Source organism: Tursiops truncatus, chromosome 7 (genome assembly GCF_011762595.2).
Source record: "Tursiops truncatus isolate mTurTru1 chromosome 7, mTurTru1.mat.Y, whole genome shotgun sequence".
In the NCBI taxonomy this organism is placed as follows: domain Eukaryota; kingdom Metazoa; phylum Chordata; class Mammalia; order Artiodactyla; family Delphinidae; genus Tursiops; species Tursiops truncatus.
The window spans coordinates 21247485-21259536 of record NC_047040.1 but is presented as its reverse complement, the minus strand read 5'-3'; the positions used below and the strand labels follow the sequence as shown (position 1 = coordinate 21259536).

Sequence of the window (12052 nt, the reverse complement as noted above, 5' to 3'; positions counted from 1 at the left end):
TTTAACAATGGCATATTGTGTCAAAGAGTACAAGTTGAAAAACCTGGAACTTCAGGGCAGTCATGACTTAAATCATTTTAATTACATAAAAAATACATGTTCATTTTAGAAAAACTAGAAAAAGCAAATATGCAAAAAGATGAAAATAATATGTAATTTTACCTCCCAGAGATAATATGTCAGTATTTTGGTATAAACTCCTTCAGAATTATGTCTATTCATATACAGCCATATATAAGTATATACTGTTTTTTGCAGAAATGTGATCATGCTGGATAGAATGTTTTATAACCTGCTTTTCACTCGATGTCTGGGAATATCTTTTCATATTGAGAAGTATATTTTTATACCTATATTTTTAGTGGCTGCATAGTACTCTTTCCTGTAGACGTATAAAACTTCACTCAACTAATATTTTATGCTAGGATATTTAAATGGTTTCCAGTTTTTCACTGTTATTATTATGGTACAGAAAAATGTATGTTTCATATTCCTTGTTTTCAAAACCAAAAGCTAAGTCCCATTGTTTAAAGTAAAACAAAACAAAACAAAAACTAGAGGCCCTGTATTCTTTAATTCAATTCTGGCTAATAAAAATCATAACTGAATCTAGACTCTGCAGATTTCTAATTAATGGCTGTTGGCAAGGAACCTCAGGTTGGTAAGAGACTGTTGACTTGAGTGCTGGAAGGTGTTGAAGTGCTGAGCTATGAAGGGTGGGTTAGAGACTACAAGCTACCTCCTAACACTCATTCTCCTCTTCTTACATAGAAATTGAATTTGTACTTAGGCACATAGCTACTCACCTAAAGATTCTATTTCCCAGTATCCCTTATAGGTAGGTATGATCGTTTAACTGAGTCCTAGCTGATGATAAATGTCAGTGAATGTAATGGTGCCACTTCCAGATGGTGCTATTAAAAAGAAAGAGTGAGTATTACATTTTTCCTCATTCCTACTGTCTGGAATGCAGTTACAATGACAGGAACTGGAGCAGCCATTTTGGACCATGGGATGGAAACCATATGTCAAAGATAGTAAAGCAAGAAGTAGGATCCTTATTCCCTAATGATTATGGAACTACCGTACTATCCCTGGACTATATACCTTGAGTTTTTATGTGAGGGAGAAGTCAACTATCTTATTCAAGCTCCTCTTTTTCATGGATCTCTACACTTCAGCAGCTCATCCTGTATCACAATTAATACAGAACTGTATACTACCAGTTGAATAAAGATGAGGCTGGAAGTGTCTGCAAGACCTTTGATTTAGAGATACTAAAAATATAAAGCCATGGGGCTTCCCTGGTGGCGCAGTGGTTGAAAGTCCACCTGCCGATGCAGGGGACAGGGGTTCGTGCCCCGGTCCGGGAAGATCCCACATGTCGCGGAGCGGCTGGGCCCGTGAGCCATGGCCGCTGAGCCTGCGTGTCCAGAGCCTGTGCTCCGCAGCAGGAGAGGCCACAATAGTGAGAGGCCCGCGTACCACAAAAAAAAAAAAAAAGAATATAAAGCCTAACCCATGTTAGGGTGACGACCCTGTGGTTCAGAATTATACTCGTTCCACATTTCAGCATAAAAATGTCTTGGATAGTTTGTAAAGGAACTCTTCAGTTACCCAACTTCAGGGTTGAGTATTACCACCTATGAAACATAAGCTTTAATCTAAAGACTATGCATGTGTGCTAATTATTAGTCATAAAAAATGTGGACTCATATTCTCCCTGAAGATTTCACTGAATTAATTAATAGGTCCTTGTAATAGATTTAACAGATTCATTTCTTAAAACCAAAATACGTGTGGAGTCTTCCTTTATGTTATGAAGCACTTTGTAGCAATATCTTTGAACAAATTCTGAATAATTTTTACATGATAACTTCCTAGAAATAAAAGTGACAGATCAAACAATATTTGTATTTTATAAATGTTGCCGAATTACTACCCAGAAATGCAGCAATTTGTATTGCTATGTTGTATGTAAGTTAAATCAGGGCAGTAACTGTTTATGACATGGAGCTTCTGAGCCCATAACAATTTCTCTTTCAGGATTCTCTATGATCTTTACATAAAGACACTTGGACTTCTTGGATGATTGATCACACTTGCCTGCTTTGCACATGTAGAAGGTGCCCGTCAGGTTGGTTTCGATCACAGCATTCCACCCCTCTGAACTGATGTGTTCAGAAGGAGAGAAGAACTGGCCTCCTCCATTGTTTACCAAGAAACTGACCTGACCATAAAAGTCTAAGGTGGCTTTGACCAAATTATTCGCCTAAAGAAAAACATTAAAAGTGAACTGGTGGGCTTCCCTGGTGGCGCAGTGGTTGAGAGTCCGCCTGCCGATGCAGGGGACACGGGTTCGTGCCCTGGTCCGGGAAGATCCCACATGCCGCGGAGCGGCTGGGCCCGTGAGCCATGGCCGCTGAGCTTGCGCGTCCGGAGCCTGTGCTCCACAACGGGAGAGGCCACAACAATGAGAGGCCCGCGTACCACAAAAATAAATAAATAAATAAAGTGAACTGGTTACAGACAGAGAAAGACAAATACTGTATGATAGCACTTATATGTGGAATCTAAAAAATACAATGAATTAGTGAATATAACAAAAAATAAGCAGATTCACAGACATAGAGCCCAAACTAGTGGTTACCAATGTGGAGAGGGAAGAAGGGAGGGGCAGTGAAGGGTAGCAGATTAAGAAGTACAAACTATTAGGTATAAAATAAGCTACAAGAATATATTATACAACATGGGGAATATGGCAAATATTTTATGATAACTATAAATGGAGTATAACTTTTAAAAATTGTGAATCACTATATTATACACCTGTAACATATAAATTGTACATCAACTGCACTTCAATAAATAAATAAATAAAATGTTAAAAGTGAACTGGTTAATAACCTAACTTGCTACTTGGACTTTATTACCTTCTTTAGTAGAGTAGCAGAGCTTGCAGTGTCTCACAGTGAATAGTAACTCTGAGAACCACAGTAAACGGAGAGGTAGTCACAATGAATAAACCTGAAAATCCTATATCAGTGAATAATTTACCAGTATCCGATACCCACAGATCATAAAGCTAAATTTGGAATTTTAATGACAAGATTTATCCAAGGACCTGGATCACCCCTCCATTGTTTTAATTTGTAAGCTACCAACACAGAATAATGGATAGTGATGAAACAGACATTACAAAATGAGTTAAAGGGCAAAAGGCACAAAAGGTAGTCTCCAGATGAAACTGTCCTTGCTTAGCTTCCCTACATTTCTTCCCTTCCTCTCTTTCGCCAGAGGCCACTCACTCAATATAGATCATTAGCTCAAGAATCTCCTTCACAGGCTCTGCTTCTAGTGAACCTCATCTAAGATAGCTACTATGGGAAAACTTAAAGCACAGTCAGGTTTAGGGACAACTACTATAAATTAAAATGAATGAATAAGTAAGACAGATTTGCATTCCTCAAAAAACTAAAACTAGAGTTGCCATATGATCCAGAAATCCCACTCCTGCACTGCTGGCCATATACCCAGACAAAACTATAATTTGAAAAGATACATGCACCCCAATGTTCAAAGCAACAGTATTACAATAGCAAGACACTGAAACAACCTGAATGTCCATCAACAGATGAATGGATAAAGATGTGATACACACACACACACACACACACACACACACACAATGGAATAATACTCAGCCATTAAAAAGAATGAAATAGGGGCTTCCCTGGTGGCACAGTGGTTGAGAGTCCGCCTGCTGATGCAGGGGACACGGGTTCATGCCCCGGTCCGGGAAGATCCCACATGCCGCGGAGCAGCTGGGCCCGTGAGCCATGGCCGCTGAGCCTGCGCGTACCGAGCCTGTGCTCTGCAATGGGAGAGGCCACAACAGTGAGAGGCCCGCGTACCGCAAAAAAAAAAAAAAAAAAAAAAATGAAATAATGCCATTTGCAGCAACACGGATGGATCTAGAGATTATCATACTAAGTGAACTAAGAAAGAGAAAGACAAATACCATATGACATCACATATATGTGGAATCTAAAATAAAACACAAATCAATATATCTATGAAACAAAAACAGACTCACAGATATAGAGAACAGATTTGTAGTTGCCAAGGGGGAGGGAAGGATTGGGAGTTTGGGATTAGCAGATGCAAGCTATTACATATAGAATGGATAAACAACAAGGTCCTACTGTATAGCACAGGGAACTATATTCAATATCCTGTGATAAACCATAATGGAAAAGAAAATGAAAAAGAATATGTATCTGTATAACAGTCACTTTGCTGACAGCAGAAATTAAACACAACGTCGTAAATCAACTATACTACAATCAAATTTAAAAAAACAAAGATAGATTTGCTTTACCTCCTTGTCATTACAGATGTTGCATTTTATGGGAGTGACTTGAGCCTGGCTGGTAGGAGGCAGACAGGGCTTCAGTTCATCTGCGGCAGATTTTAATCTATCAGACTCACGGGATGCAATGACCACATTAAACCCTGAGGAGACAACAGCCAAAGAACAACTAAATATGTTTTCACTGGTTGTCCAAGTTCTGAAAGTAATAATGTTTAGAAAATGTTTCATATGTTCTTGTAAAAACAGATGAATTAGGACTTCTGCATATGGTCAAGATGGAGTAATAGGAACTGAACTTACCCTCCAGCCCAAAACAACTAAAAAACTGAACAAAATATACGCAATAATGATTTCCAGGCACTGGATATCAAGTAGCACAGGCTAGTGATCCCAGAGAGTGAACACAAACAATGTGAGCCCTATTATTATTCCAGATTGCTGCCTAGAGAGAGTCTTCAGGCTGCAACATAGGGAGGAGGAACCCATTCAGAGCCCAGCAGTCTCCTGGGTAGAAGAGATGAATTTGGAAGTCCAGGGAGGCCAAGACAGCTAGATTACACAGGGCACAGAGAGAAAGGAGGTACACAGGGGGAGAACTCCAGAGATCCGTAGAGTTCCCTCAGATCTTCAGCTGAGCACTGATCAGTACATACAAGTAAGGAAACAATCTGAGGCTGGGGAAAGATTGTTCCCAAGCTCTAAAAATTTTCAAACTGTTTCCAAGTAACTTAATTGCATCACAGAACAAAGTTCAGCAATATTTATAAGAATACAAAAAAAACTAGCCTGCAACAAGGTAAAATTCAAATGTCTGGCATCCAACAAAAAGCCACAAGGCATACAAAGGAGCAGGGAAATACAACCCAGAATGAGGAGAAAAGCAAATTAATAAAAACAGGCCCAGGAATGGCACTGATGACATAATTAAATAAACCAATGATAAAGAGAAAAATATTAAAAGCAGCCAGAGGAAAAGAACACAAAAAAGACAAGGAAGACAGAACACTTCTTTTCAGAAACAATGCAAGCCAGAAGATAGTGGACTATCTTGAAAGTACTGGGGATGCGGGTGGCGGTGGGAGTTTTGGAACCTAGAACTCTTACCCAGTGAAAATAGCTTTCAAAAGTAATGGCAGGGCTTCCCTGGTGGCGCAGTGGTGGAGAGTCCGCCTGCCGATGCAGGGAACGCGGGTTCGTGCCCCGGTCCGGGAGGATCCCACATGCTGCGGAGCGGCTGGGCCCGTGAGCCATGGCCGCTGAGCCTGCGCGTCCGGAGCCTGTGCTCCACAGCGGGAGAGGTCACAACAGTGAGAGGCCCGCGTACAGCAAAAAAAAAAAAAAAAAAAAAAAAGTAATGGCAAATTAAAGACTTATTCACACATGTGATATCCAGAAGAATTCATTAAAGTAGACTTGCACTACAAAAAGATTAAAGGAAGGTCTTCAAACAGAAGGACAATGATACCAGATGAAAATCTAAATCTACAAAAGAAGCAAGAGAACTGGAAATGGTAATTATGTGAGTAAATAAAGTAAATATGAAGTCTTTTCTTATTTCTATTCAATCTCTCTAAAAGGCAGTGATTGTTTAAAGTAAAAATGATACCAGTGTATTGTAGGCTTTATAACATATGTAGAAATCAAATGTATGAGCATTTAATTGTTACACAATGTCCAGGAAGGGTGAAGTAGAAGTATCCGCAGTCCTTGTTTTGCTCAGCTCTAATACACGCTAATTTCAGTTACCTTAGTTTAAATAACACCAGACCCCCAACAACACTGTTCAGATTCCAGTTACCATGGCAGATTAACTGTGAGCAATTGCATAAAATATAAACTGTACCACCAGTACAAATCCACAGACCAGCATGCGAATAACAGATGCACATCACTGTCAGTGACTAATTGTTTCACTTCTTTCACTGTCTGTAAGTGATTGGCCACTGTGCATCTGTTCTTCAATTCGTGTACAGACGGCAAAGAATGCAGTTGTGTTGCCTCCTTGTCTCCCAATGATAAACCCATGTGACATTTTACAAAAGCCAATGACTGAAGGAGAGACTGGCCAACAAAGATGAAAGTGCAACAAAGAAATAAAAATTGGTAACACTGAAAGTGAAATTAGAATTGTACGTAAATGGAGTTATAAAAGGAAGAGCTACCCATGGGAATGCTGACACTCCACCAGTGCTTTCCTTAAGTAAAAATATTAAGCTATGAGACACTGGACTATTCATTTATCTTACTAAGTAATGCTGAAACTTACTGCTCATTGTTGCCTCACATGTTAGTTTATCCTAAAGAGAATGCTTCCTTCTTTTCACGTACAAATATAAAAAGCAGAAATACGTGCCAAGACAGCCTTGAAACAGAGAGAGGGAAGAGCCTCACCACCTCTGGGAAGCCCAGATGTATATGGCAGATTTAAAGCGAACTATATTGATAATCACAACTATGTTGACGACCCTCCTTCCTCTCCCTCACTGAGCCCAGATTGGCAGCTCCTTCTACATGCTCCCATATCCCTGACCTCACTCTAATACAGCATTTAAACCAGTATTGTATGATAATTAAGTCTCCTCCCACTCACTATCATCTCCTGGAGGACTGGGACCCTGTCATTGTAATTATTACACTCACAAACAGTCCACATTCAATATTCATGTATGGAATAAGTGACACTTAGAAAGGTAAAGAGTAAAATGGCTCTCTGACCACAACTTTTCTAGTTGTACGTGATGAGGTAGCTTCTGCATATTAAAATAAGGCACTTTAAAAAACTATTTTTCAAGATTAGGTTATAATTTAGTGAGTTACAAATGCAGACAACTTTTGGAAATTCTAATAGGCAATCTGAGAGCTTTATAAAGCAAATATTAAAAAGATTCACCATGAATTCCTTGCAAGACAAGACTAACTTTAAAATAGAATTCAACTTATCAAAATTGATATATAGGACTTTCCTGGTGGTGCAGTGGTTAAGACTCTGCCTGCCAATGCAGGGGACACAGGTTCAAGCCCAGGTCTGGGAAGATTCCACATGCCATGGAGCAACTAAGCCCATGTGCCACAACTACTGAGCCTGAGCTCTAGAGCCCGTGAGCCACAACTACTGAACTGGCATGCCACAACTACTGAGGCCCGCGTGCCTAGAGCCTGTGTTCTGCACAAGAGAAGCCACCGCAATGAGGAGCCCATGCACCTCAACAAAGAGTAGCCCCCCCGCCACAACTAGAGAAGTGAGCAGCAACGAAGACCAAACGCAGCCAAAAATAAATAAATAAATTTATTTTAAAAAATTGATGTATAATTTTCAACAAAGCATATATTATACTGTTAGGAGAACCGTTATTCCTTTCTTCTTCTGTTTCCAGGAGGAAGCTTCTACTCCCAGGTGGGGAAAGAATTGAAATACACATTTCTAGCCCAGGTCCAACTCTCAGCCAGGTTTCCCTGAATTAGGAGGAATAGCTAATCTCATTAATAGAACGGAAAGGAGAAACAAGTTCCCCTGGATTAGCCACTGCCTCTGCCCATCACCTTCTTTTCTCTGATCTTTCAGCCTTAAAGATGGGCATTAACTGCTCTAGTTCCCAGAGCAGAGCACAGGCTGACAAGGCATGGAAATCTGACATCTACAACTCTTCCTGAATCCACATTAAGAAGTTAAGCCTCATTAAAAACAAAAAATCCTCAAGAATACTAAGGTGATTAATGCCTGACTTTGTCCAAGGCCTCAAATAAGAGATATAATGAAAATATAAATAGGATTATTCACAGGAATTATCGAATTAGAAGCTTACTAAATTATCACTAATTACTATCTGAACCCTGAAGGCTTCAGGAAAGTTATCTAATATTAGCAGAGCTATACTGGGACACAACTTTAAAAGGCTATTTATTTTAACTGCTACATAAACTTGAACCAGGGGGCAAAAGTGTTACAAGGCGGAATGCTGCAGTGCTGGGTAGAACTAGAAACCTAAATTTCCATTAAAGGAATGGCTAAATAAGTTGTTACATATCCATACAATAGAATACTATATAACTTTGAGAAGAATGAAGTACTACTATATGCACTAGCATGGAAAGAAAAAATTACAGAACAGTAAGAATACTACAGTCACAGTTTTGTAAATAACAAAATACACATAAGTGTATATGTGTGCATGTGGATGACTCATAGAAAATCACCAGGAACGGGATTTAGGAGATGGGCAGAATGGGAAAGCTCATTTTTTTCTTTTATATACTTCCATACTACCTGAATTTATTGCAATGCTCTTATTTTATAATAAACTAGAAAATTATTAGACGATATCCTTCTCCTCACCCTTACGCTAAATGATTTAGATGGACTTTTTTGTTGTTTATATGAGTTGCTACAGAAATTCAGAAAGCTTGATAAACTTACTTAGAACAAGGTACAGAAGTAACTAGCAAATAATGAGTTATTTCCACATCAGAGGCATTTGTAGCCAAATATATTGCTTTTCTGCTTGGGCTGATACTGATTCCTTTCAATCTTCAACTCAGAGTGCTACATGTAAGCACCTTCTAGGTCCCTGGTGCTGCTAAGAGCCTAGTCACCAGAGCAAGAAAGAGTGCTGTCTTGCCTCACAATTTCCACTTGCAATTCCTACTTTCATTTCACCCACTGTCAACAGAAAGAGAATGACTAACTTGAGGACAGAGACAAGGATTTAGCTTGAATTCAATGTGAATGGTCTTAGGTTCAATATTCTTTGATGGAATCAGGACTCCTCTGGTCTAAGAGCATCTGTCAAATAGAGGAAGAGGGTTTCAATTCTGTTCCCTACATCCTGCCCTTGTGAGCTAGGGCTTTCAGCATCCTCTCAGAAAAGGGACAGTCAAAATCATTTGGATGTGAAAGACAACACAATAATCACTTTAAAAAGCATGCCTCGGGGTTTCCCTGGTGGCGCAGTGGTTGAGAGTCCACCTGCCGATGCAGGGGACACAGGTTCGTGCCCCGGTCCGGAAAGATCCAACATGCCGCGGAGCGGCTGGGCCCATGAGCCACGGCCGCTGAGTCTGCGCGTCCGGAGCCTGTGCTCCGCAACGGGAGAGGCCGCAACAGTGAGAGGCCCACGTACAGCAAAAACAAAACAAAACAAAACAAACAAACAAACAAAAAAAGCATGCCTCGGACTTCCCTGGTGGCGCAGTGGTTAAGAATCCGCCTGCCAAGGCAGGGGACACGGGTTCGAGCCCTGGTCTGGGAAGATCCCACATGCCGCTGAGCAACTAAGCCTGTGTATCACAGCTTCGGAGCCTGCATTCTAGAGCCCGCGAGCCACAACTACTGAGCCCGCGCGCCACAACTACTTAAGCCCACATGCCTAGAGCCCATGCTCCGCAACAAGAGAAGCCACCGCAGTGAGAAGACCACGCACTGCAGCGCGCAAAGAGTAGCCCCCGCTCGCCACCACTAGAGAAAGCCTGCGCGCATTAACGAAGACCCAACGCAGCCAAAAATAAATAAATAAATTTATTTTTAAAAAGCATGCTTCAAAATCCAACTTGTAATTCATACCAAAAAATAGGAGCCTTCTCACTGGAAACTGAATTGGCTAACATTTTATTTTATTTGCCCAATTTAGGTTTCTATAACAATTTTCAGGAAACAGCCATTAATCCTGGAATAAAAAAATAAAGCTGAGCAAGTCAGAGAAAAAATTATTTGTATACTCTTTCACTGAAGGAAATGCATTTCCAGTACATTACTTTTTTTTTAAAGTACATTGGAAGGCTGAACCAGGATCTGACCAATCTGCTGTGAAGCCTGGTATCTGACCTTCACAGAAAATGATAACCGATTCTACTTTTCTAATGGATTTTCCTGAACAGGGTTAGAGTTTTGGTGTTGGAAGTAAAGTGGGTAGTAATGGTGATGAAGCTACACCAGTGTCAGATTAAGAAATGCTAATTTTCTTTTTTTTTTCTTATTAAGATGTATTTTTTCCTTTTTTTCAACATACTTTTTTTAAGTTCATATGCTGTGCCGAGCATGAGAAACACAATGGTAAGCAAAGACAACTTACATGTTCATTAAAAAAAATTGAAAAATGAGTACAGTTTAACCATTCATCATTCAAATCATTTCCAGAAAAAGTAGTTGCTGATAACAATATTACAAACTTCTTTTCAGTCTTCTTCTGCATATATATCTTTCATTAACAATTAAATTGGAATGCTATATTTTGTTTAGAATCCTGATTTTTTTCAATTATATGGTATGCATTTGACAACAAAATCTTCAATAGCAAGATGTTTAAATAGCAGCATATTTCATTGTTACTGATTTAGTCTTTTCCCTTATCATGTTTCACTATTCAACACTACATTCTTGTACACAAATCCGTGCTTGTCCCTGATTATTTCCGAAGAGTAAATTCCTGAGAGAGGAATTACTAGGTCATACAGCACAAATACTGTTAATACTTTTGGATTTTTTTTTCCCAAACTGACCTCTAGAAAGCTTGTAATAATTTACATTCTTGTCTCCCTTCTCACTTCCTCATCAACACTTTCATTTTCCCCAATGTTTTAAAATTCTGTTAAAAAACCAATGGTACTTTTTATTGCTATATTTTGCATTTCATTGCCAAAAAAGTTGACTATTTTTTCATATACTTACTGCTTTTTTTTAGTTCTTGATTTAAAATGCTTGGCCCATATCAGAAGCCTATCTTTCTATTAGTTGTTAGATCTTTTCCTTATTTATTTATGAGATCTGTTTATATAATAAATTTGTTGTACATTGTAAATGTTTTTCTTCATGTTCCTTCAAACTTTATTCACATATATTTTTTAATTCAATGAGGATATACACCTTCATATTTATCTATTTTCCCTTTTGTGGTTTCTTTCCTTGTTTATTGCTTATCAAGTCCTCCCTTCACCCAAGTTAAGGTAACTATTACAAGAGATTCGAGAAGATTATATGATGGGAGACTTTTACCTTTTCCAGTTAAATGAAGTCTTCCCATGTTTCCTAATCATTCATTAGGCAATAAATAGAATTTATTTATTTGGCCCAGCAGCACGGCTTGTGGGATCTTAGTTCCCCGCCCAGGGATCCAGCCCAGGCCCACCGGCAGGAAAGCCCTGAGTCCTAACCACTAGATCGCCAGGGAATTCCCTAGAAAGAATTAATTTTAAATTCACATCCATAATTAGTTCCATAGCATGATTCCACACGTCTCCTTAATCCCCACCTCGGACACAGTATCTTTGGCTCTAAATTTTCCCTTTAGTTTACAAATAGTAGTTCATCATCCACCGCTTCTCCACAACTTTTCTTAGAACTCTCCTCTCTCCTCTCTCCCTCGCGGTTTAAATTTCACCCACAGCTACACTTCCTTTGCTTTGCAACTTCACGCTCTCCTAAGCCCGCCTCTGGCCCCCGGGCTCCCGACCCCAGGTTCCGCCAGCTTCTAAGGCTCTCTCGCTCTGAGTAACCTAGCCCAGAGGCCTGCTCACGCACCTAGATGCAGGAGCTCGGTCGCGATGGCCTTTCCGATGCCCGTACCCCCGCCGGTGACGATGGCCACTTGGTGCTGCATCAAGCCTGTTGCCAGGCAAACTCACGGCCACGGGACATTTGAGTGATGAAGCATAGGCCAGGTTAAGTCAATGGGCCCACGCCGCCTT

The 12052-nt window shown here is 39.9% G+C and overlaps 1 protein-coding gene across 5 annotated transcripts in view; it reads right to left on the bottom strand.

Moving 5' to 3' along the window:
• The window catches only part of MREG (melanoregulin), a 140538-nt gene that overhangs the window by 107695 nt on the left and 20791 nt on the right, over positions 1-12052 (bottom strand). For 2 of the 5 annotated variants that reach the window (XM_073807294.1, XM_073807299.1), the window contains exon 3: positions 4382-4515. The exons of 1 other annotated variant lie outside the window; for it this stretch is intronic. Coding sequence is in view for 1 of the 4 variants with exons in the window: in XM_073807299.1 (XP_073663400.1) it covers positions 4382-4392 (11 nt within the window). In the remaining 3 variants the exon portion in view is untranslated. Of the gene's footprint in view, positions 1-4381; positions 4516-5479; positions 5617-11885; positions 12033-12052 lie in introns of those variants that run through there. 2 more of the 5 variants (XM_073807295.1, XM_073807296.1) reach the window with 2 other exon arrangements.